This window comes from Neoarius graeffei, chromosome 24 (assembly GCF_027579695.1).
Source record: "Neoarius graeffei isolate fNeoGra1 chromosome 24, fNeoGra1.pri, whole genome shotgun sequence".
NCBI lineage: Eukaryota > Metazoa > Chordata > Actinopteri > Siluriformes > Ariidae > Neoarius > Neoarius graeffei.
In genome coordinates, this window is record NC_083592.1 from 23,498,638 (window position 1) to 23,524,876 (window position 26,239).

General features: G+C 44.5%; 1 protein-coding gene across 5 annotated transcripts in view; it reads right to left on the bottom strand.

Annotated features, from left to right (window-relative positions):
- The window catches only part of pappab (pregnancy-associated plasma protein A, pappalysin 1b), a 303,242-nt gene that overhangs the window by 141,528 nt on the left and 135,475 nt on the right, over positions 1 to 26,239 (bottom strand). For all 5 annotated transcript variants that reach the window (XM_060906902.1, XM_060906903.1, XM_060906904.1 and 2 more), the window contains exons 8-9: positions 3,894 to 4,022; positions 3,129 to 3,220 (exon numbers count right to left, since the gene is read on the bottom strand). In XM_060906902.1, coding sequence (XP_060762885.1) covers positions 3,129 to 3,220; positions 3,894 to 4,022 — 221 coding nt within the window. The remainder of the gene's footprint in view (positions 1 to 3,128; positions 3,221 to 3,893; positions 4,023 to 26,239) is intronic.

Genomic DNA, 26,239 nt, shown 5'->3' on the forward strand with positions numbered 1-26,239 from the left:
CACCTGAATTCCTGGACTGAGAAAATGAATTTGCTCTTGTTAACCTTGTCTGGACTGTTACAATAATGTTTGGAAATTCTGAAATGAATAAATACATCCCTTTTTCCAACTGTTATACAGTTATGCAGATAATATTTACATCTATATAGGAAGTCCACTAATTTGACTAGCTGAGTGGCATTCCAAGAGTGCCTATATTTCCTTTAACTGCAATGGGACATTTCAGTGTGTGTATCACTCTGCTCACCTGTGTTCACCATGTAGAGATAGAAATAGAGATAGACAACTTGTATTGTCATTCAGTATGCAACAAGTGTACACAGAATGATTCTCATTGCAATTTGGCTCAGCACAGAATTAAATATAAAAGTATATTAAAATATACAGCAGCAAAAATATTATAAAGTGCAATAGTACAAAGTGACCTGTGGAATTAGGAATTGTTCAAGTAGAAATGGAAGTTAGAGTTCAGTCTGATTTAGAATTTGGATTTGGAGTTCAGCAGTCTAATGACCAGGGTGAAAAAGCTATGACAGAACCTGGTGGTCCTGCACTGAATGCTGCGGAACCTCTTTCCAGAGGCCAGGAGGGAGAACAGTCCATAGTGAGGGTGTGATGGGTCACTGATGATGTTTCTGGCTTGGGACATGCAGCGCTTAGGTGCGATGTCCTGAATGGAGGGAAGAGAATATAAAATTCCACTTCCTAGTTTGAAACAGTTACTACCATAGCGTTAGTGACATGGCAAGCAATACTTTTCAGGAATATAACTTTTGGCTTAAAATATTAAAGTTTGTCATTTGGCACCTTTAATGGGAATGTACAAATCAATGTGAGCTTGCTAGTGAGCAAGCCAAAGTGGTATAAAGTGAGTGTGGCTTATTCAAGATGTATTTCCATTCAAGGAGCAAAAATAAATAGAAAACTTGACCACACTCTGTCTGAAATACCACTTACTCCATATTAATTCTTTACAGAACTGCTTTGTAAATTCAGTATTACCTATGGCACTTGCCCTGCAGGCTCATGCCTGCAGTGAATGACAGCTGTGTTGATATTCAATATAACTGCACTCTTACTTGTGAGAATAGAACCTCTGTTTTGTTCTGGTTGGAGCATCTATCACATTTGGTTGGTGACAGCTGTCTTACCTATATACAAACAGGTCATAATTTGATATTGCAATAAGCCCATCTCTGGAATTTTGGAATGTCAAGTGGCCCATATATGCCAGTATGTTTTAAGACTATGAGGTGTCTACAGACAACTGTGCAAGAGCCCCAGTTAAGTTCAATAACCTCCTCTTGGTCTTTCCTGCCTGCTGGTCAAGAGCCATGGGGTGGTTGCTGAACCATGTGGCCAGCCAGGAAACATTTCTAGCAGATATCCACAGTGAGAGTAACTCATCCCTAGCACATTATATGCATGACTAAGATGGGCCACTGACAGAGACTGGTGTTAACACCCAGAGGAAGTCACAAAGTGTTCAGGACAAGGGGATCTAAGAAGTACATCTTTACCTTCCTGGCAATGTTATAAAGCTTCTTGTCTAATTAATAGTATATTTACACATGCTTGTCAGCTTACATATTGAAAAATAGAAGACATTTTGCTCTGAAATATTGCAAAGTTTTTGTTGGTGCCATTTCAACTGTTAGTCAAATAAAAACATCATGATGAGACAAAACCAAGGCGCATCGCATATTTTACAACTTGGAAAGCAGTAGATGAAGAGTAGAAATATAAACCCATGTTTTGCACAGCTTTTTGTTCACAGTACAATCTGTAAATAATAGTACACCTCCATCTGTGGAGGAATAACTTGAAATGATATGGTCCTTCAAAAGAAAGCCACTGACATAGGAGGATCTTGTGAAAAATAAAGGACACAATAGTGCAAGATGCTGCTGAAATGACAGAGGCCTTCTGTTAACTATTCCTCTGAGACAGTTATCAGTCAAACCACGCTACAGGACTATCAGAAGTCTAGCATGTCGTACTATGTATGATTATGTATGTGACAAATAAAAATTGAATTTGAGTATAGGATATATGTATGGAGACAAATGTAATCATACCTCCAGTATGATTAAAAAGATAAAATAATAGCCCCATCTGCTCCAGTCCTTTAGAAATGTTATGCAAGAATGCAAAAATAAATAAATAAATAAATAAATAAAAAATCCTACACTTTGTTACAAAGTATAGAAATAAAGAATACCAACAAAATGCTGACACAGGATTTTCAAGGGAAAAGAGAGGATCTGTGAAGCATGAACTCATTGAACCCCTTCCAAACAAGTGGCTTGATGGTCTCATCTCTGAGGAGGGTTATTAATTAATCTGTACGAAACATCAGAGCAACTCCAGAGAGACTTCTACAAATGTCTCACGTCATCTCTTCAGCAGAATGTACATTCAGAGAGACACTTCAAAGGCTTGCGGGATTCTTTGGTCACTTTCCTCTTCTCTGCACTGTTTTCTTCCGCTCCATTTCCATGACTCACTCTTACTCACAAGTTTTGTCATGATGAATGAAACACTTCTAGCAGGAAAAGAAACACAAAAGTCTGTCCCAGAATTTCTGTTAATCCCAATGCACAGTGCACAATACTGTGGGATTATACAAGGTCTTTATATCGCAATGGTTTTCCTTTGTTATGAGAAGTCTTTGTCTTTAAGAGTTCCCATAATGTCAGTTAGAGGGCCTAATTACTAACATTCAGCAATAAAGCTACATTATTATCATGATATTCAGGTATCCCAGTCTGATTAACCATGCATTTGAAAGAGCAATGTGACTCATTGGTACATTCATGGAAAAACCTGAAGATAAATTCACTTGGTCTGGAAACTATAAAAATGATGGTGAAGTAATTGATTAAAGCATCAACCAAAACTACAAAACATGAGTCTTTAAACTTATCCCCAGAAATTTCAACCCAACTATGCAAGATCACATCAGCTCCCATGTGTGTTCTTCAAAATAAATCACGTTGGATGTGGTCCTTGTTTGGTTGAAATCTGCAGCAATACCAGCTGTTTGTTGATGCACCATCTATAAAATGCTACTTCAAATTAAAGTGTCTTGTTTCCCAGATAAGCATAAAACTTTTAGCAGCACATACCAACACAGTTAAACAAAGGTTCCTTTTTACACTGGTTGGAACAGCCATCTCCGTTGGCAAAGTTCATGTCATCACACTGCTCCCCCAGATAACTGAAACACACACAAAAAAAAAAAAAATCAAAAGAATAAGATGGTCTTGGAAAAAAAAACAAAAACACCTCTTTAATTTCATCTGCATAGAGAACAAATCAATATATATCTTGCTCCATTGTATATGTTGCATTATCCCCACAGGCCTTTCTACATTCTTCATAATGTTTGCCTGTAAACACCACTTATTGGTACTTTAGTTTTTGAGTGCTGCAGTATTTCCTAGGCTGAAACATTTACTATAGTATCTAGTTTATTTCTTTGCTAGGCACAGAAAATATACCCCTAAATACATCTTTATAAAGAAGTCATTACATAATAATCTGAGCACTGATGCTATGATAATGTTGATTTATGCTTGTACAGCAAAAATATTTTCGTTTTGTTACTGTCCAAGCTATCAGCAGTGTACCTTACCATAGCCTTACAATAACTGATGTAATCACTGAAGCAGTGTATCCACTTTAAAAATGGCCTGCAATTAGTCTAATGCAAAAATTAGAACATATATGTCACTTAGGTAAGCCTGCTAGACAACAATAAACAAGTTTTAAGTAAATTTCAGTAATTACTGGAGTCTGGACCTATGAATGGTCCTAGTAATTTAATGGGTTAATATAATTAGTGTTGTTCCCAGGTTACTTGGAGTGCCTATGAGCTTAAGATGACTTACTGTTGGATGAGTCCGTCTCCACAGTATGGTGAGCCCAGCTGATGTATGAGAGCAGGAGATAGCTCACTCTCTGCTGTCTTGGAAACAGTCAGCACATGGTAGGTGTACATCTCACCAGACTCTATGTTCCTGCAGATTTATTTTCAGAGTGTTATAGGAGATCCAGCTTTCTGGGCCCTTTTTATGTATAGGAAATGTACAATGTACGATCATTAAAAAAAAAATCTAAATCTCAGGTGTTAAACTTAACCCACAGGCAAAATGACAGCCCTCTTGTTTCATATAGCCTGTGTGATCTTACAAAAATAATACTGATATGACCTGTAGCATAAGCTACTACTCAACATTTTCACTATATCTATAATTTAGACCAGATCCATAGTGAATGTTGTTCTGTGTTGTGTATGTGCTACAGTGTACATGGGCTAATGTCACCCAGTGCTGAAACTCTGGTTAAAACCAACATCTATTGGCTGCAAGTCAGGTTCAGAAATGTTTCAAGTATTGGCATTTAGTGTGATTCAGTGATTTATTCAAAATCCCCAAATCTATCATCCAGTGTAGAGAAATACTGAAAAAAGAAAAGTTGATGGACTGCAAAGATGAGAGAGATGGGAGACTATGGTCATGTATGGCATGAGTTTGACACCCTTGATCTCAATGTAAAAAAAAACATAAAGAATCTAAAAGACAACAACACAAAATGTCCACAAACATCTAAAATACCTGACCTGAATATCATATAATTGGAATGGTGAAAGCCCAACACTGGCCCATAATTTCAAGTCTGCAAAGAACCAGATTCAGCTGTATTTCTTCAAAGTGAAGAGACTGCACTTGGGATCAGCAGAAGTCCATGCCACTTGGCTGATCTCACTTTAGTGTAACAAACAGCACAGAAGCTGGTGTGTAGGTTACTTCCACAAAGAACACAAACTTTGGTCCAGCTCATAAATTGTATGGAAAACTGAGGCAGCTATTGCAGGTAGGTTCACTGCTAGAAGCAACAACATGAAGCAGTGACCCTACTGGACTCCTCCAGTAGTAAACATTCAAGTATAGGTCAGACCGCATCAGTGACATGAGAACAGCAAAGAGAGCCAGAGGACGGTCTGTAAGAAGTGCCTATGCAGAAATCTTAGCCAATCCCAGAGGCAGGAGTTAGATCATGTGGTCATGTTTTTCTAAGGTATGTTTGTTGTGGTGATGCAGAAGCAAAGCTAAAAGCATTCTGCTGCTATCCTTAACAGCCGCAATGACTCCTGAGGTAGAATGCTGGCTTGACTTATGACAAGAGGAAATAACATTTGCTTGTTGAATTGAGTAAGCATCAATTTAGGCATCAATGTCAGGTGGCTAGGTTATGCAATTGTGGTTACACTGCTTGCAGGTTACAAGTGCATTCTGCATTGCAAATCATACTCTGAAGCTATCAGCCTTCAGTTTAGCACTTCTGCAATTCAAGAAAGGAAAATTATAAATTATATATATAGCAAATAACATCTTTTCTCAGGGCAACGAGTTGAAAATATACATAAGTTTGTTCAAATATATAGAGAGTTGAAATACTATCTTACACGAACATTCCCAACATAGCAATAATAAGAGGCAGATCATAACACCATGTTTGAATTAGAAGAAAGTACACCCTGCACAAAGTGATCTGCTGAAGCTGCTTACCTGGTTTTGGTTTTAAGATGGTAACACTATTTTTTTAAGTCTGTGTGTCAAAATGTGGGGTGGACCATGATATCAACATTGTATGTCAGGTCACACACCAGAAGTGGTGTGAAAGAGAACACACTAATCCTGTGTTCTTCAATTCTGTCCCAAGAGGCTGGTGGTTGTAGTCCTGCACCCATTTGCACCAACTGGATGCAAGTTTTGTCATAGTCTATTTTGAAGGTAAATTTATATGCAGGGTAAGATATGATAGTGGATCACTGATGCTTTGAATCTGTTTTACATCTAGTGCTCAAAGAGGTCTTGAGAAGGGATCATTAAGCTACACGATTTTCAAGTACCAGGATATGTTAGCCCAGAACCTGACTGTCTCTGCCAAGAGGTCAAGGCTTGCCCATAGATAGCTGCAGGAACACAAGTTCAATATTATGTAAAGGCAACATCAGTCTCCAGATTTAAACCTGTCATCGATATTAAAAAGGGCAGCCCACATATACAAACCTAATAATATAAAGGAGCTTGAAATGTTCTGGATGGAGGAAGAACCTAGACTAGGCTACCTACATATGGTCAGTGGCAAACTTTGCCACAGTGAAGCCATTGTTTCCCTATGGAGAGAACAGTGCTTCTTTGTCTACAGGCATTGCCACTGCTTGGATTTGACACATTCACTCAAATTCAACTTTGACCCCAGATGAGACATTATACAGTGCCTTGCAAAAGTATTCATCCCACTTTGTGTTTGTCCTGTTTTGTCGCATTACAAGCTGGAATTAAAATGGATTTTTGGGGGGCTAGCACCATTTGATTTACACAACATGCCTACCACTTCAAAGGTGCACATTGTTGTTTTTTTTATTGTGACACAAACAATAATTAAGATGAAAAAAACAGAAATCTGGAGTGTGCATAAGTATTCCCCCCAAGTCAATACTTTATAGAGCCACCTTTTGCTACTGTACAAGCTGCAAGTATCTTGGGGTATGTCTCTATTAGCTTAGCACATCTAGCCACTGGGATTTTTGCCCATTCCTCAAGGCAAAACTGCTCCAACTCCTTCAAGTTAGATGGGTTGCGTTGGTGTACAGCAATCTTCAAGTTATGCCACAGATTCTCAATTAGATTGAGGTCTGGGCTTTGATGAGGCCATTCCAAGACATTTAAATGTTTCCCTTTAAACCACTCCAGTGTAGCTTTAGCAGTATGTTTAGGATCATTGTCCTGTTAGACCGTGAGCCTTTGTCCCAGTCTCAAACCTCTGGCTGATTCAAACAGGTTTTCCACCAGAATTGCCCTGTATTTAGTGCCATCCATCTTTCCTTCAGTCCTGACCAGGTTTCCTGTCACTGCAGATGAAAAAATATCCCCACAGCATGATGCTGCTACCACCATGCTTTATTGTAGGGATGGTGTTCTCAGGACACTGGGTTTGCACCATACATGGCATTTCCCATAATGGCCAAAAAAGTTCAATTTTTGTCTCATTTGACCAGAGAATCTTCTTCCATGTGTTTGGGGAGTCTGCCGCATGCTGTTGGGCAAACTCCAAATGTGATTTTTTAAGCAATTACTTTTTTTCTGGCCACTTTTTCATAAAGCCCCACTCCGTGGAGCGTATGACTTAAAGTGGTCCTATGGACAGATATTCCCATCTCCACTGTGGATCTTTGCAGCTCCCTCAGCATTATCATTGATGTCGTTGTTGCATCTCTGATTAATGCCCTCCTTGCCTGGTCTGTGGGTTTTGGTGGGTGGCGTTCTTTTGTCAGGTTTGAAGTGGTGCCATATTCTTTTTATTTTGCTATAATGGACTTAATGGTGCTCCCTGGGATAGTCAAAGTTTGGGATATTTTTTATGACCCAACCTTGATCTATACTTCTCCACAACTTTGTCTCTGACCTGTTTGGAGTGCTCTTTGGTTTTCATGTTGCTTGCAGAGTCAGGGTCCTTCCAGAACAGGTTGATTTATACAGACATCATGTGACAGATCATGTGACACTTTGATTGCACACAGGTGTATCTTAATCAACTAATTATGTGACTTATGAAGTGAATTGGTTGGACCAGCTCTTATTTAGGGGTTTCATATGAAAGGGGGTGAATACTTATGCACACTCCAGACTTCTGTTTTTTTATCTTAATTATTGTTTGTGTCACAATAATAAAAAAAACAATGTGCACCTTTAAAGTGGTAGGCATGTTATGTAAATTAAATGGTGCTAACCCCCCAAAAATCCATTTTAATTCCAGCTTGTAATGCAACAAAACAGGACAAACACCAAGGGTGATGAATACTTTTGCAAGGTACTGTGTGTGACAATGTGACATGTAGACATGACTTATGGCCCTTTTCCACTACCCTTTTTCAGCTCACTTCAGCTCGCTTCAGCTCACTTCAGCCCGACACGGCTCGTGTTTCGACTACCAAAAACCAGCACGACTCAGCTCGCTTCAGCCCTGCTTAGCCCCTAAAACTCGCACCGTTTTAGAGTGGGGCTGAAGCGAGCCAAACCATGCCGAGTGAGGCTGGGGGCGTGAGCAGACAGTCCCCTGTGCACTGATTGGTGAGGAGGAGTGTCCTCACATGCCCACACATGCCCCGCAAACGCGCTGGGATCTGTAAACACCGCAAACCCGGAAGGAGAAGAATTACGAATTACGAGAATTTCTGAAGCCTTATGCGCCTCGCCTCATCTATACGCTCTTGCCAGTATCTGTCCGCGTTGTTGGTGACAACCAGCCACAGCACCAAGACCAGCAACACTAACGACTCCATGTCCTCCATGTTTATTGTTTACTATTCGGGTCGTGAGACTACCGCTTAAAAGCTCACTGATGTCACTGTTTGCGCTGCTTAACGACATCACCTGACGTCCACCCACTTTCGCTAACTCCACCCAATGTGTCCACCCACTTCCAGCCAGCACGGTTCAGCACGGTTGTAGTCGAAATGCAACTCCAACAGCCCCGCTCAGCCCGACTCAGCACGGCACGGCTCAGCCCGACTCAGCTGCGTTTGTAGTGGAAAAGCGGCATTAGTTGCAATTGAGGAGCAAGTAATTATTTGTGTGTCTAAATATCTAGAGCTATTTAATATAACCTGAAAGACATGCCCTGATGGGGGGGGAATGCAGCATGGAAAACTGTGATTCATAGTTTCATAGCTCTCTGATGAGGTTGAACTTGTCATTAGTTTGTTTAGAAAATAGAGTGGCACTCATTTTCTTGCCCTCCATTCTCCAATTTCTTCAAAGGACAGTGAAAGCCAGAGTCCTTTTTGTTTGAGACTTGGATACATTCTGGACTTAGAAGCACACAGAACAGGCTAAATGTGTGAATGATTTATATTTTTAAATGCATATTCATGATGTGGCACCACTTCAATCTTGCAGTAAAACACTAATTTGTGTTTAATGTACACTTTTATCAAATATTTTACTTGTATTCAATTAAATTGACATTACAACAGTGCAGATGTTTCAGCTGTGTCAAGGTGCAGGCACTTACAGATGCAAACACAGGGGAGAGCAGGTGCATTGCAAACTGTAAGCAAAGCCAAATCGGAAAACTGGAGATGTAGTCAGGGACGGGCAAGGGTCAGTCAATCGGCTAACAGAATATCAGAGATCAGGAGAGAGAACAAAGTCAGAAATAAACATAAACAGAGTTCAATAATGGGAAGTCAGGCAGATAGTCAAACGGCTTGGTAAAGTCAGGCACGGGGATACAGAACGATACTTCACAAAGTCAAAGTATGAGAGCTAAGCTTATATAGGGAAGGTAATTGCCAGTAAATTAGAGACAGGTGTTGAAGTTAGAATTCTGGTGACGAGGGATGTTGTGGTGCATGTTTGGAGGCTGCTCCAAACTCAGTTTTTCAGTGCAGTTACTGACAAGCTGAATTCTTTGAGTTAAGAATTACAGATCTACTATGATATCAATGATGTATTTTCATTAAGTGGTCATTTATTTTGAACAATGGAATGAATCAGATAATGGGTAAGTGTAACTTTCTCCTATATGTAAAAGTAGCAAGGTGGCGATGGCTATCATATGCTCTTGCTTCCACCATCTGCAATACTATAGTTAATCACCACAAGGCAAAACCAAATATAACAGCAAACAAACAGTAAACCCAACTGGCATTGCTGTGTGAGAAAGATGTACTGTAGAATCTAAGTATCAATGTGACAGATCTCTGTCTGTTAATGCACATCTGTATCTCACAAGCATGCCTGCAACCTCTCTCTGACCTCTTCCAAGGCCTGAAAACAAATGTGGCAGATCACAGAATCCAGGGACACATGTCGGCCCGGGGGCATTTTGAGTTATTGACAGATTCAGAAAGTACAGTTTCTAAGCTTTCCAATGATGCCTTCCATGTGGAGATCTGACAATATTTGAAGAATGTGTGGCCTTTTGAAAGTGTATACTTCTTAAAACAGAAAAGGGAGAAAATCGCCCTCAAAGTTTTCCATCTCAGCTACTCTCGGTGTAGGGCGGGCACATAATGGTGCTCATTTGCATGACATTAAGGAAAGCCCTACCCCCTACTAGCTAGCACAATACTACTTTCATGTAAACAAAGATCACCACGTCAATTTTCCTTCCATGCAAAGTATGCCCAAAACAATTATGAAGTACAAAAATAAGTCCTAAAGTATACTTTAACGCTTTGTGGTTGAAAAATTACTCACACCGTAAGAAAGAAAGATAGCACGATGATGACACAACTAACACAACACTAGTTTCATGTAAAGCCTCGGTCACAACCAGCCGTATGTGCTCCTACAGCTGGTCTACATGCAAAAAACGCAAGAAACACACAGAGAGCGCGCATGAAATGCACGAGAGCGTGCGTGTGAAAAGCACGAGAGCGCGCGTGTGATGTGCTGATTTTCGAGCCGCAGACCGGCCACAGAGGTTCTTTGTCATGTCAAACAAACTCTATGGGCGCTTACGTTTTTTTCAGGTTGCAAGACAAACTTACGGCCAATGCACGTCTTTCTCCATGAACAAAAAAAACCCCGCAGCGATTTGGGAAACGCCAAAAATCACACGGCCAAAAAATCGTACGTCCGGTTGTGACCTAGGCTTAACCAAACCACAACACTCTCCGTTACATGCAAAAGTAACCACACAGCCTTAGATTAATAAACTTACCCCATCAGAAAGAGAAACGGCGCCTTGCACACACCAATGCCTCCGATGGAATGTAATCCTAGAACGGTCCGTGTATCATCCGATCATTCAAGTATTCCATTCAATCTGGAAAACGAGGTTGCGGTTTTTTTTTGCTAGAAATGGGTATCTCCGATGTAAATACCGAGTGTCCGTTTGCTTCGCGGTGTTTGCTCCTCTGCGCTCTGTTTAGTAACTCATTCCATAGTGAAATCACACGCCTGTATGCAGTTAAGTAGCCATGCGCTCAACTCGGATCATACAGCTGATTCGCGGAAAAAAAAAATGACTTAAATCTTCATGTGAATGGCCCATATGGTAATTTATCCACACCCCCCAGCAGGCTACAGTCCTGACAAAAACGAGACAATTTGCAACAAAAAAATTATGCTTTTCCAACAAAACAATCTATTATCTGAAATACTGATTGCATTCTTCAAGATCTCAACTTGCACATGATGGAAAAAAAACAAAAATCACAAATTTCGAAAAAAAATGCTTCTTTTGCGATTATCTCAGATTCGTTTCGGCCGACATGTGTCCCTGGATTCTGTGATCTGCCACAAATGAGAACAATGCGAGCAGTGAAATCTCTCGTGATCAACACAGCCTAATGCACAACTTTTTCAAATGAATAAACAGCTGTTTAGTTGGACACAGATAAGAATCCCTGCTAGCATTTTCTCTCTTTTGCTGAATGGAGCAGAGATGTTTGGTACAGGAGTTTTGAACGTTGCCATCTACTGCACTGCTTGAAATAAAGTGTAGTGGAGACAGAGAGAGAGACAAATAAATGGAAGAGACACAAACAGAGAGAAAAGCAGATAGAAAACAAGTGAGTGAGAGCAGAAACCAGATAAGAGCTTCATCTTCATGGTGTTGGCAAGACAATTTTGGTAAACTAATGCATACACTGTTTACTTTCTGTTTTTCTTGTACTTCACTGTAGTACTTCACAAAGTATGGTGGAAAAATCCTGAGAATTCCCATGGATTTAAACCTACAGAGGGTTTAAGGATAACAAAGAAGAATCCAATGGTCTAATGCCAAGTTTTCTTAAATCACTTGGAGTTCTCGGAGATGAGAAGCTATAAGACACAGATCAAACTTGGCAGCACAGTGGTGTAGTGGTAAGCACTGTCGCCTCACAGCAAAAAGTTTCTGGGTTTGAGCCCAGCAGCAGGCAGGGGCCTTTCTGTGTGGAGTTTGTATGTTCTCCCCATGTCTGCATGGGTTTCCTCCAGGTGCTCTGGTTTCCCCCACAGTCCAAAGACATGCTGTTAGGTTAAAATGGGGCAGCCATGGCCTGAGGGTGGGCTGAAGTGCTCACTTGTGTGTGCATGCATGTGTTCATTGCTTCAGATGGGTTAAATGCAGAGTTCTTGCCGTTCACAGCCGATGCTTGACCATGCTCCCACTGCCACATACCCCCACCACCCGACTCAGCTGTCTGGCCTGTAGCTGACCCCCCCACACCCACACCCACCCAGTGGGAGAGGTAATCTGCCACCACCATCTGTGTCCCCAGCCTGTGGATCACCTCGACTTTAAAGGGCTGAAGGGCCAGATACCAATGAGTGATCCACACATTGGCATCCGTCATGTGGTGGAGCCACTGGTGCAGGGCATGGTTGGAACAGAGGGTGAATGGGCATCCTAGCAGGTAGTACCAGTGAGTGAGGACCTCCCACTTGATAGCCAAACACTCTTTTTCTATCATGTTGTACTTTGACTCTCACACGGAGAGCTTGCAGCTGATGTACAGCACTGGATGCTCCTCCCCCTCCACCACCTGGGACAAAATGGCCCCAGCCCTCTGTCCAACGCATTGGTCTGTAAAACAAAAGGGAGAGAAAAGTCAGGAAAATGCAACAACGGGCTCCCACACAAAATCACCTTTACCTGAGCAAAAGCCCATGCTTCTGGCTCTGTCCACTGGACCAGATCTGACATCCCCTTTTTAGTGAGGTAAGTCAGTGGACTGGTGATATCTGAAAAGTTAGGCATGAACCACCAGTCAGCCCCAGGAACTGCCTCACCCCCTTTTTGGTCTTAGGTCTTGGGCAGGGCACAATCGCTGCAGTCTTGATGGAGAATTCGGTCCATGAGATGCTGAAATGTCGCTGGAGCCCCAAACAACCAGAAAGGAAGGGTGACAAATTGGTGTAAGCCAAATGGAATGGAAAAGTCCATTTTATTTTGCTGGATAATGGAGTCAATGGGATCTGCCAATATCCCTTTATTAAATCTAGTGTTGAGTAAAAGTGAGCCGCACCTAACCAATCAAGCAGTTCATCAATGTGAGGCATCGGATATGCGTCAAATTTAGACACTGTTGACTTTTCTATAGTCTACACAGAACTGGACTGACCTGTCAGTCTTTGGAACCAAGACCACTGTCCCGAATTACATTTTCATTGTGCTTGGGTAGCCGATACAGGTGGCTGCACACCACCACCTCAGGAAGAGTCTCAATGTGATGTTCCATGAGGTCAGTGTGACTGGGGAGGGGTGAGAACACATTGCAGAATTCCTCCTGCAACCTAATAACCTGTGCTCTCTGGGACAGTGAGAGGTGGTCTCCACAAGGGACCAGGGTGAATTGGGCAGCACTTTTTAGACTTACCTTTGGTCCCAGCTTCGCCCTCTCTGGAACTACTGTTGCACAGGAATCTCCTCTGTCCACAGTTTCAGGAGTTTGAGGTGGTAAATTTGACATGTGTTGCCTCTGTCTGGATGTTTGACCTCATAGTCAACCTCCCCAATTCACCATGTGACCACAAACAGCCCTTGCCACTTGGCGAGCAATTTTGAGCTTGATGTAGGCAGTAAAATGAGAAATTTATTTCCTAATGCAAATTCCCTTAGCTGTGCCCCTCTGTTGTACAGGCAAGCTTGATGTTCTTAGACCTGTAGCAAATTTTCCTGGGTTATGTGACTCCGTGCATGGAGTTTTGCTCTTAGGTCAAAATTGTACTGAATTTCATTTTTACTTTGAGAAGGCCCCTCCTCCCAATTTTCTTTAATGATGTCTAAGACACTACAGGGCTTGTGACCATACAGTAATTCAAATGAGGAAAACCCGGTGGAGGCTTGTGGGACCTCACACACTGAAAACAACAGAGGGTCAAGCCACCTGTCCCAGTTTTTAGCATCCCTGTGAATGAACTTATGATTCATATTTTTAAGTGTTTGTTTAAATCATTTGACCAGCCCATTGGTTTGAGGATGAAAAACACTAGTCTGAATCGATTTAATCCCCAATAACTCATACAGTTCGCATAGTATGCATGACTTAAAAGCAGTGCCTTGATCAGTCAGGATTTCTTTCAGAATCCTGCCTCGAGAGATAACATGGAAGAGTGCCTCCGCAACACTGCCTGCTGAAATATTGCAGAGAGACGCTGCTTCTAGATATTGTGTTGCATAATCCACTATGAATAATACAAAGCGATACCCATGTGCAGACCAATCTAATGGCATGAGGAGATCCATGGCAATTCTTTCAAAGGGGACACCAATGGGCACAATGGCACTTTTAGTGTGGCCACTGGATTCACCAACTGACATTCGCAACATGCTGCACACCACTTGCAGACACTGGCATGAATCCCTGGCCAATAGAAACAGGCCATGAGACAGTTTAGTGTTTTATCCTGCACCAAATGGCCAGCCATAGGATTATGATGAGCCACATGGAATTAAAGCTCTCTACGGCTCTTCAGGACCATCAGCTGGCCTAGTGGTTAGCATGTCAGCCTCTTGACCAGGAGATTGTGAGTTCTACTCGCTGTTGGGTTATGCCAAAGACCATTATAAAAATGGTACCTTCTACTGTCTGGCAAGGCAATACCGATGCAACTGGAGAAGTCAAACTCTTGTGGTTACCAGAGGACTAGCCCCCCACTATAACCCCTCACCTATAACTGTATAGGTGAGAGGCTGAGGGTTAAAGAGTTGGTTAGTACTGAGACAGGAGACTGCCTGGGAAGACCAGATTCTGGTGAGAGAGGGACTTGGACTTTTGACTTGATGCCTCTTTGGAATCAACAACTATGTTATCTTTTCTTTACTCTGAGTGTCCTGTGTCACTTGATCTAGCCTATTCTTAATAATAAAGAAATATGGGAAGGAGATTGCAATGTTAGTTTGGAGGATTTGATCATCAATTACTTTCACTTGGTCAAAAGCATGTCTTGGAGACTCATCACGCACCTGCTCCAATGGGAAATCCCCTAAGGGATTCCTCAGAGAGAGAGGAAAGTTTTCCTCCCTCGCCATGACATCATGATGCGGACTTGATGTGGACAGCCCTGGGACTGCCTCCCCAGCTAATGTTGCAGTGGGATTCCCCCATGACATACTACTGCAATTGGTTCCCAAGATCATTGGGTCAGTCAGGCTCAGGCTAACCACCACCTCCACACTATGTTTTTCTCCCTGGAAGTGAATAGTGACAGGCATGTACCCCATTGAATACTCAGAACTATCCTGTACACCCCCGCTCGATCAGGGGAAGCCTGTGGTGCACTGGAGACAAGAATCAGTAGTCCCGCCTCCTTGCAGAAGCACTGGTTCCCCGCCTTCCCTCCACACCAACAGACCTGCCTGGGCTTGCTCTTGGTTCTGGTGGGCATGGATGATTTCACCTGTGGAGAGAGGGAGGGAGTTAATGGCAGCACAGACACAGAAGGAGAAGGGAGAGCAGAAACATGAGGACAGACACGAGTGTGGGGAGCAGGTTTCGGGTGAACTGGCCCCTGTTTCCATGGGGCTGGGGTAGGGTAGGGGCAAGGAGGGGGGGAGAAGGAGAAAGCAAAAGTGAGAGAGAGTGGAAAAGTTGTGAGAGCGCCTGCTCCCAGAAATGCCATCAGGTGGTCCTCAGCCAGCTGGACCGCCTCCTCCAGTGACACTGTTCAGTGACACTGGATCAACGCTGATGTCTCACTCGGCAGCTGGGTGACGAACTGCTTTAGTGTCACTTGCTCGATGATGGACTTGATGTTGCCCTCACCAACCAACAGCCACTGTCGGCAGGTGTCACACAGCTGTTGCACAAAGGCAAATGGCCAGGCCACATGTCAGCGAGTGCAAGTGCTGGTGTTGCTCTTCTGGGCCATGAACAACCTGCTGTAGGATGTCTCACGGGTTGTGGTACTCCAGCATGCTGGTGGCCGGGAGCTACTGAGCCATGAGCTGGGTTTCCCCTGACAGGAGCAGCAATAGGTGAGCCACCCACTGTGAGGTCGGCCACAAGCTCGCCTCCATGACACACTTGAACAGCTCAAGGAAAGCATCAAGGTCATCCTCTGGCCTCATCTTGATCAGCTGAATGGGCATGCTGGCTGCAGGGACGACCGCTGGAGCACCCATTGACTGGATCCGGCTCCGGATCACCTGCCGGCCTTCTGCCTGGACTTTGAACAGAGCCTGGAAGAGCTGCCCCGATCTACTGTCAGCATGACAAGGGCATGCTGCTGCCACTGGAGGTCACTGGCGAGCATTTGGAGGAGCTCTCTGACTGGTTCAGACTCCATGGTGGTGTTCATTCCTCAGATCCTGGGTTTTGGCACTAGTGTACCAACTCTTTAACTTGTGGAAAACAGAGGAACTGGAAGCAGGCTTCAGAACAGGTGGGTTTTTTTAAACACTTTTCAGTGACTAGTAACTGACACTTAAATGCACTACACACATGCAATGGGGTGTCACAGCTCTCTCTCTCTCTCTCTCTCTTGCGCTCTCTCTCTCTCTCTCTCTCTCTCTTGTTCCTGGCTGTCTGAAAGACACACAGAGATGGGTTAATAGACAGCCAGTAATTAAACACAGGTGCACCTCATCACATGTTATCTCCTACTACACCAGATTTGAGACAGACAACATTACCCAGCTTGAGGCTACTATGTCATCACTTAAATCTAGATTTCAGCACTCATCTTTAACATAGAAGAGGTGGTGAGAGCCCTTAGAAAGACAAAAGAATAAACAGTGCCTGGCCCAAATAACACTGGCGGTCGTGTTCTGAGGCACTGTGCTGAGCAGCTGGGGGGCATGTTCCAGAGCTCCCTGGACAGCAGCACAGTCCCCCAGCTGTGGAAACACTCCACAGTCATTCCCGTCCCCAAGAAAGGAACCAAAGTGCTGAATGACCTCAGGCCTGTGGCTCTCACCTCCCTTGTGATGAAAGCAATGGAAAGGGTGGTCAAATATCACATCATCAAGGTGACAGACACCCAGATGGACCCTCTCCAGTTTGCATATCGTGCTGGCAGAGGCACTGATGATGCAAAAATCTTCATCACAGACACCATACATAAACACCTGAAATTCCCAAACACTTCAGCCAGACTTCTGTTTGCTGACTTCTCCTCTGCATTTAACACTCTGCAGCCTCGCATTCTCGCAGAGAAACTCACCACTCATTTTGGACTAAATGACCAGCTAATCCTATGGATAATAGACTTTCTCACTAACAGGTCACAGAGCGTGCTGGTCAATAACACCTTCTTAGACCTCCTTCACACCTTCACCGGCTCCCCACAGGGATGCGTCCTCTCACTTCTGCTCTTCATCCTGTACACTGATGACTGCAGGTCCACTCAGCCAAACTGTCACCTGATAAAATATGCAGATGACACAGTGCTCTTGTCTCTGCTCTCTGGCCCCTTACAGCGCCACAGCTCAGCTCTGCAGGACTTTGTGGAATGGTGTGACAACTTCTGCCTGGAACTGAACTCCAGCAAGACTAAAGACAAGGTAGTTATGTTTAATAACAAGCAGAGTGCTGCTGCAGTCATCACCACCATTCATGGGAAGCCGGTGGAGATCATTGAGGAGTACAAGTACTTGGGCACAATCTTTGATAATAAACTCAGATTTGCCTCCAACACAGAGGAGAGCCTCAGAAAGTGCCAACAGCAACAGTACCTCCTGAGGAAGCTTAAGTCCTTTGGGGTCAGCAAGGACATTCTGACTACTTTATACTCTCAATGAAGGAGTAGTAGAATGTTGTTTTCCATAACCTACTGGTTCCACTCCCTTAGCCTTCAAAACAAAAACCGCCTGCAGAGCACAGTCAAGGTGTGCTCTAAAATTATTGGACTCCCTCTCAGGTCACTATCAATTCTCTGTGAGCAGCAGACAGTAAACTCAGTGGTCAGGATTCTTCAGGACCCTTCACATGTCCTGTTCCATGCATTTGAGTGGCTCCCCTCAGGACACCTGCTCCATTGTCCAAGCTGTCGAACACAGAGAAGAGCGACCTTTGTCCCCAAAGCGGTTCAGCTCCTCAACTGTCTGTCATCCTTGTCCCTCTATTCACCCCTCCAGCCCCTTCTCCCTTCTTCAGATCCACTATAACCTGTCTGGTGCACTAACCACCCCCTCTGTACACATACCACTTTAAACATAGACTCTGCTGCTATTGATCATTCTACCTCATAAGCAAATTGCACCACACAATATTTTTGTATATACTGTTTTTTTAAATTATCATATTTATACATATTGTACCACTGTACAGTTATTTATCCTCATACTGCCACCTTGCACACTGTCATAATGTTATGTTTACATAATGATATGTTTAATGTTTTATTATTATTATTATTATTATTATTATTATTATTATTATTATTATTATTATTATGTGTTTAACTGTACTTCTCTGCATGCCTTTCAATTGCCCCTAGGGGACAAATAAAGTGTTTTGAATTTGAATTGAACTGAATATTCTGTTTTTATTTACGTTTTACACCATGTCATAAATTTATGAAATTGGGGTTGTAGAAATTAATACATTATGCTTGTTTCTTCTTGAAAAACTTATTTTACTTTTTTTGTTATTTCTTATTGAATGAAATATTTTGTTATGGCACAGCAAACTTTTTTACATATTACACAGAAATATGTAAATCATTTAAATCGAATAGAATGATATTATTTTGAGAATATTTATATAGTTTGCTGTGTCATAATCAAATATTTCTTTCAGTTGTATCAAGACAAATTGAAGCTGTTGGAGTGATTTGTTGGGAAACTGACATGAAGAAAATAGATTGAGCAAATTATTTTCTTCCTTCAAAATATTGCAAAGAAGAAGAAGATTTGTAATGTAATGATTTGAAATGTAATCAGTGATTGGTTGTTGGGAACATAAGCTTTTGAAAATGCAGCTCAGTCAGGCTTTACGTACTGGTGGTGAATCAACCAAACCTACTCTCTTAATTCAGATAACTACCAGGTGTAATTATATCACGTAAAGGGCAATTGCTATCATCTGCTCAAACAGTCACTAGATTCACTAGGTTCTTTGTGAAATAAAATCATTAAAAGGGTCTCCAAATCAAGCAGACCCTTGACTTTGACTGTGCATTATTATTTCAACTAATAACTTTTCTACATTAATAATTATCACTGCATCTGTAAACCTGCCATGCTACAATGCCCATATTCTATTAAAATATGACGTATAAGACATGGTGGCACACTGGACCATGACACAAATAATTGACCTTATATAATGTATCGTAGGTGTTTCTTAGTCCGTCGATTAACAATATCTGTACTGATGTACTCAACTCAACTTTCAACTTTATTGTCCCCAGAGGGCAATTGGTTTTGCAGCAAGACATCTGTTAGGGGCGGCACGGTGGTGTAGTGGTTAGCGCTGTCGCCTCACAGCAAGAAGGTCCTGGGTTCGAGCCCCGGGGCCGGCGAGGGCCCTTCTGTGTGGAGTTTGCATGTTCTCCCCGTGTCCGCGTGGGTTTCCTCCGGGTGCTCTGGTTTCCCCCACAGTCCAAAGGTTAGGTTAACTGGTGACTCTAAATTGACCGTAGGTGTGAGTGTGAATGGTTGTCTGTGTCTATGTGTCAGCCCCGCCTTTCGCCCGTTGTCAGCTGGGATAGGCTCCAGCTTGCCTGCGACCCTGTAGAAGGATAAAGCGGCTAGAGATAATGAGATGAGATGAGATGAGACATCTGTTAGGACTGGGACTGTTTTGGCCTCTAGAGGCTGCTGTTATTTCCATCGTGTCATGTTTGTTTTGGCCTCTAGAGGCTGCCACTGTGTTTTTGTGTTTGTCTTCATTGCCTGTTTCCTGCCCCGCCCTGTTCCTTAATTAGTGTGTGTATAAATACCCCTCTGTTTGTTCCCTTGTCACGGAGTCTTTTTCTTATGCTATGCCTGTTAGTGCTAGTTCCCTCTGTTCCTTGCCTGTGTATTTGTGGTTTTTGTACTTTGCTTTCTTTTTGGACCTTTTTGAATTTTGTTTTTACCATTTTTGAGATCTTCTGAGCGTTTGCATTTTTGTCTTTTCTTTTCTTATTTTTGGACTTTGAACTTTTGGATATTTTTTATTTTCCCTTTATCTTCTGAGCTTTTGGATTACTTTTGTTTTTTGCCGTGGATTGTACATTTTGTAAATAAACTTTTGATACTTTTCTACTTCCGCCTCACACCTCTGCACTTGAGTCATCCCCCTGGTGGCCTAGTGGGGGTTTGCTGGATTATCACACCAGCGACCCAGGTTCGAATCCCAGCAAAACCCTAACAGAAAGACTCCGTCATGACCGACTCAGCAGAGGCTTCTTCATCTGTCTACCCGGCCAACCTTCAGGGAATGATGGCTGCGTTAACATGCCTTGGATCCACCATGGACACTCATGGACGGACTCTCGCAAGCCAACGTGAGACCCTTGCTCACCACAAGGTACTGCTTCAGCAGATTGGGAAAACCCTGGCACAGCTGACTTCTCTGCCCCATCTCCTCTGCCTGATTCTGCTCCTGCTCCACCATCTGCTCCTGCTCCAGTGCCTCCTGCCATGCTGCCTTCTTCACCTCGTGAACCCAGCCTTCCTGCACCACAGAGGTATGACTGCAAGCACAGTGAGTGTCGAGAGTTCCTTACCCAGTGCCAACTCACCTTTGAGCTTCAGCCTACCACCTACACTACGGATCGCCGCAAGATTGCCTTTGTGATAACCTTGTTAGCTGGTAAGGCGTGAGCCTGGGCTACTGCTATCTGGCAGAGACAGGGACCCGAGTGCTCTGATTTCCAGCTGTTTACTGAGGAGATGCTTCGTGTCTTTGATCAAGCAGACATCAGTAAAGACGCAGCCAGAAAGCTCATGTCCATCCGGCAAGGGGGAAGCGTTGCAGACTACGCCATCTTGTTCCAGATGCTTGCAGCAGTAAGTGGATGGAACGAGACTGCCCTGGTGTCAGCCTTCCACCATGGTCTGTCTGACCCCATCAAAGACGGTCTGGCTTCTATTGGATGCCCTAGTGACCTCGAAACACTGATCTCACATTCTACTCATCTGGACAACAGGATGAGAGAATACCGCCAAGTCCTGAGCCTCCCCGGACTCCCTGCCTCTACCTGGAGCCTGTCTACCTCCTCCAGTGATTGTCCAGAACCCATGCAAGTGGGTCGTACTCGCCTCTCCGCATCTGAGAGGGAGCGCAGAAGGAGGGACAAGTGCTGCATCTACTGTGGCAAGCCTGGTCACTTCCGAGCATCATGTCCCAAACTCTCGGGAAAAGGACCGCCCCGTCCAGCCGAAGAAGGGTTGTGACGGGGCCTACCCTCTCTCCTGAACTTCCTGGCCAAGGAGTTTACATCCCGGTCTCCATCTCCTGGGGTGAGTCCGTCCACTCTTGTCAAGCCTTGTTAGACTCCGGGGCGGCTGGAAACTTTATGGATGTTCACTTCGCCCAAAGTATCAATGTCCCGACTGCACCTCTTGAAGTCCCACTGTCTGTGTCTGCCCTGGATGGCCAAGCCTTAGGTGACAGAAGAGTCACCCAAGTAACTTCTCCAGTCTTCCTCCAGTCTCAAGGTCACAAGGAAGAAATATCCCTGCACCTGATTCCTTCACCAGAGTTCCCAGTGATTCTAGGCCTTCCTTGGCTTACCCGCCACAACCCTCGCATAGACTGGGTAACAAGCCAGGTTGTGGAATGGGGCCCTGTGTGCCATGCCTCTTGTCTGCTCTCTAGCTCTCCTGTGTCTCCTGCCGAGCCCCCTGATCTCACCGAGCTATCTCAAGTTCCCACAGAGTACTGGGATTTGAAGGGGGTATTCAGCAAAAGCAGGGCCGCCGGTCTTCCTCCGCACCGGGCCTACAACTGTGCCATCGACTTGCTCCCTGGGACTACCCCTCCTCGTGGCAGACTGTTTTCCCTCTCTCAGCCAGAATGCAAGGCCATGGAGGAATACCTCAAAGACGCCCTGGTCTCTGGGTTCATTCGACCCTCCACCTCACCTGCTGGTGCCGGCTTCTTCTTTGTCAGCAAGAAGGATGGGGGACTCCGACCATGTATTGACTACAGGGGCCTGAACAAGATCACTGTGCACAACCGATATCCCCTTCCACTGATGTCCACAGCATTCGACCTGCTCCAAGGCGCCACCGTCTTCACCAAGCTGGACCTACAGAATGCATACCACCTCATCCGTATTCGACAGGGAGATGAGTGGAAGACTGCCTTTAACACCCCGTCTGGGCACTACGAATACCAGGTGAGGCCCTTCGGACTCACCACCCACCAGCTGTTTTTCAGGCCCTAATCAATGACGTCTTGAGGGACATGATTAACCTGTACATTTTTGTCTACCTCGACGACATCCTTATCTTTTCCAAGACCGTGCAGGAGCACCACCACCATGTCCGCCAGGTTCTCCAGAGGCTGCTACAGAACAATCTGTTCGCCAAGGCCCAGAAATGCGAATTTCATGTTCTCGAGGTCTCCTTTCTGGGTTTTATTGTACGGACAGGCCAACTCCAAATGGACCCTGCCAAGACCCTGGCTGTCCAGGACTGGCCCACTCCCAAGTCCGTCAAAGAGGTTCAGCGGTTCTTAGGATTTGCTAACTTCTACCGCAAGTTTATCAGGAACTTTAGTTCTGTAGCAGCACCCATGTTGGACCTCACCAAAGGGACAGGTGGATCTTATGTCTGGTCTCCTCAGGCAGAAAAGGCGTTCAAAGACCTCAAGCACCGCTTCTGCATGGCACCCATTCTGGTCCTCCCGGACACCTCCCAACCATTCATCGTGGAGGTGGACGCCTCGGACAGTGGTGTCGGCACGGTGCTCTCTCAACATTCGGAAGGAAAGCTGCACCCCTGCGCATACTTCTCCCACTGCCTGAGTCCTGCGGAGTCCCGGTATGATGTGGGGGATCGAGAACTGCTAGCAGTCAAACTGGCCCTTGAGGAGTGGAGGCACTGGCTGGAGGGAGTGCAACATCCATTCCTGGTTTGGATGGACTACAAGAACCTGGAGTACCTCCAGCAAGCCAAGAGACTGAACCCACGACAGGCTAGGTGGGCCCTGTTTTTCAGTCGGTTTGACTTCACCCTATCGTACCACCCCGGCTCCAAGAACACCAAACCTGACGCATTGTCCAGGCTGTTCTCTGCCACTAACAGGGAGAGTGAAGTCGGGCCTATTATCCCTGTGTCCTGGATTGTGGCCCCTGTCTGCTGGGGTATTGAGGAGGTCGTCTGACGAGCCCAACGCCAGGACCCTGGTCCTGGGACGGGGCCACCGGGCCTCTTGTACATCCCACATCAAGCCCGGGCCAAGGTTCTCCAGTGGGGTCACTCGTCCCCTCTCAACGCCCACCCGGGAGCTCGAAGGACCCTGGACTTTTTGAGAAGGCGCTTCTGGTGGCCTAGCATGGAGAAGGAAGTGAGGTCATTCGTCCTTTCCTGCGAAGTGTGCACCAGAAGCAAGAACCCATGACAGCACCCCCAGAGTCTCCTGCATCCTCTGACCATTCCCTGGCGTCCCTGGTCCCACGTGGCAGTCGACTTCATCACGGGTCTCCCTGAGTCACAAGGTAACACTGTCATATTGGTCATAGTTGACAGATTCTCCAAGGCCTGATGCTTTTTACCACTGTGCAAGCTCCCTTCTGCTCTTGAAACTGCTAAACTATTATTCACTCATGTCTTCCGAGTCTTTGGTCTCCCGCAGGACATCGTCTCAGACCAAGGGCCCCAGTTCTCCTCCCGAGTGTGGCACGGGTTCTGCAAGGTCATCGGAGCCACTGCCAGCCTCTCCTCTGGGTTTCACCCACAGTCCAATGGCCAGACGGAGAGGCTCAACCAGGACCTGGAAACCACCCTGCGAGGCCTGGCTATGGATAACCCAACATTGTGGAGCACCTGGCTGCCATGGGCAGAGTACGCCCACAACACCCTGCAGTCATTGGCCACCAAGCTGTCGCCATTCCAGTGCCAATTTGGGTTCCAGCCACCTCTGTTCCCGGACCAGGAGGAGGACACGGGGGTGCCCTCAGTCAACCAATATGTGAGACAGTGTCGCAAGACCTGAAGCAAGGTCAGGAAGACCCTCATCCAGACCTCCAGAACCAACCAGACTCAGGCCAACCGCCATAGAAGACCTGCCAAAGCTTTCCGCCCTGGGCAGCGGGTTTGGCTGTCCACTAAGGACCTTCTGCTGCGGGTGGAGAACCGCAAGCTTGCTCCTTGCTACATTGGCCCCTTCAAGGTGGTGCGCAGGGTGAACCCTGTCACCTACCGTCTCCAGTTGCCTCGGACTCTGAGGATCAACCCCACATTCCATGTTTTCCTGTTGCAGCCCATACTGACGTCCATGTATGCCCCTGCACCTAGGAACCCCCCACCCCCCCGCATCTTCCAGGGTCAGACTGTGTTCACCATGCATCGCCTGCTTGACTCCCGCCAGGTCCGCGGCGGGCTTCAATATCTAGTAGATTGGGAGGGCTATGGCCCTGAGGAACGCTGTTGGGTCCCCGCCCGGGACATTCTAGATAAAGGACTATGCCGGGACTTCCATTCGGCCCATCCGGATCGCCCTGGGAACGTCAGGAGATGCTCCTGGGGGGGGGGGGTGTCCTGTTAGGACTGGGACTGTTTTGGCCTCTAGAGGCCGCTGTTATTTCCATCTTGTCATCTTTGTTTTGGCCTCTAGAGGCTGCCACTGTGTTTTTGTGTTTGTCTTCATTGCCTGTTTCCTGCCCCGCCCTGTTCCTTAATTAGTGTGTGTATAAATACCCCTCTGTTTGTTCCCTTGTCACGGAGTCTTTTTCCTATGCTATGCCTGTTAGTGCGAGTTCCCTTTGTTCCATGTTCCTTGCCTGTGTCTTTGTGGTTTTTGTACTTTGCTTTCTTTTTGGACCTTTTTGAATTTTGTTTTTACCATTTTTGAGATCTTCTGAGCGTTTGCATTTTTGCCTTTTCTTTTCTTATTTTTGGACTTTGAACTTTTGGATATTTTTTATTTTCCCTTTATCTTCTGAGCTTTTGGATTACTTTTGTTTTTTGCCGTGGATTGTACATTTTGTAAATAAACTTTTGATACTTTTCTACTTCCGCCTCACGCCTCTGCACTTGAGTCATCCCCCTGGTGGCCAAGTAGGGGTTTGCTGGATTATCACACCAGTGAACCAGGTTCGAATCCCAGCAAAACCCTAACAACATCAAAACAGACAGAGAAGAACATAAGACAACAAACTACTAGGGCCACTGAATACAACAGCCTAAGAAGTAACAGTGGTCCCCTTTTGGCTGTAATAAACAAATGAACTAAAAGTACAGTATTTACACAACATAACATCATGCAGGCTGACAGAATTCCATGCATGACATTATTCATATATTGATAAAAATCCCTAAGTCAAGAAAACAAATAAGTTAGTTAAATAAATTAACTAGTTCTAAAATACCACAAGGATGAACCATAAGGTTTCTGCTGGAAATGTTGTCAATATATTTGTGCTGACCAAAGCAACACAGCTAAGTATTGATGTACTGATGTCTTGTAATTGATGTAATGATGTTCCACCACAACCAAACCACTATATAACACTCAACAGGGCTTTTTAGCCAGTTGCTGCTTTGATTTGGGCTGCCTTCACCCTCCACAGTGAACTGTTAACTCATTCATTCACAGGCTAAAATAGGGCTGCACCTGGCAGATAAAACGTCCATGTAATTTTTGGCTATTCCGGTAAGAACACTTTAATTCTCTTGTTTTCTTGAGTGATATGAAAATGATCGATCATTAAATAATCACTCAATGATGAAAGAGGGCAAAGAGTAGGCCCAGGGCAGGCCACCCACTTTGACAGAGTACAAGAGAGAGTGAGAGAGCGAGAGAGAAATTGAGCAAGAGTGGACAAAAGCACCAGCTCAAATGGCGGGTCAGAATAAAATTTTGCCACAATAATGAAATAGGATGTTGGTCACTTAAAATTAGGTTTTATAGATTAACTAATAAAACTGGTCAATATAAAAGTTCCATAAACGTATTAATATTACACCAATAAAGGACTATTAACATCTTATGTAACAACTTTTCTGAATGTGATGGTATTTTGAGCAGTAATCAAATGATATCCATTCATAATTAAGTTACTGTCTTATCCTAGTCAAGGTAGCAGTGGATTCATAGCAAATCCTGGGAACATTTGGAAGCAAGGCAGAATAA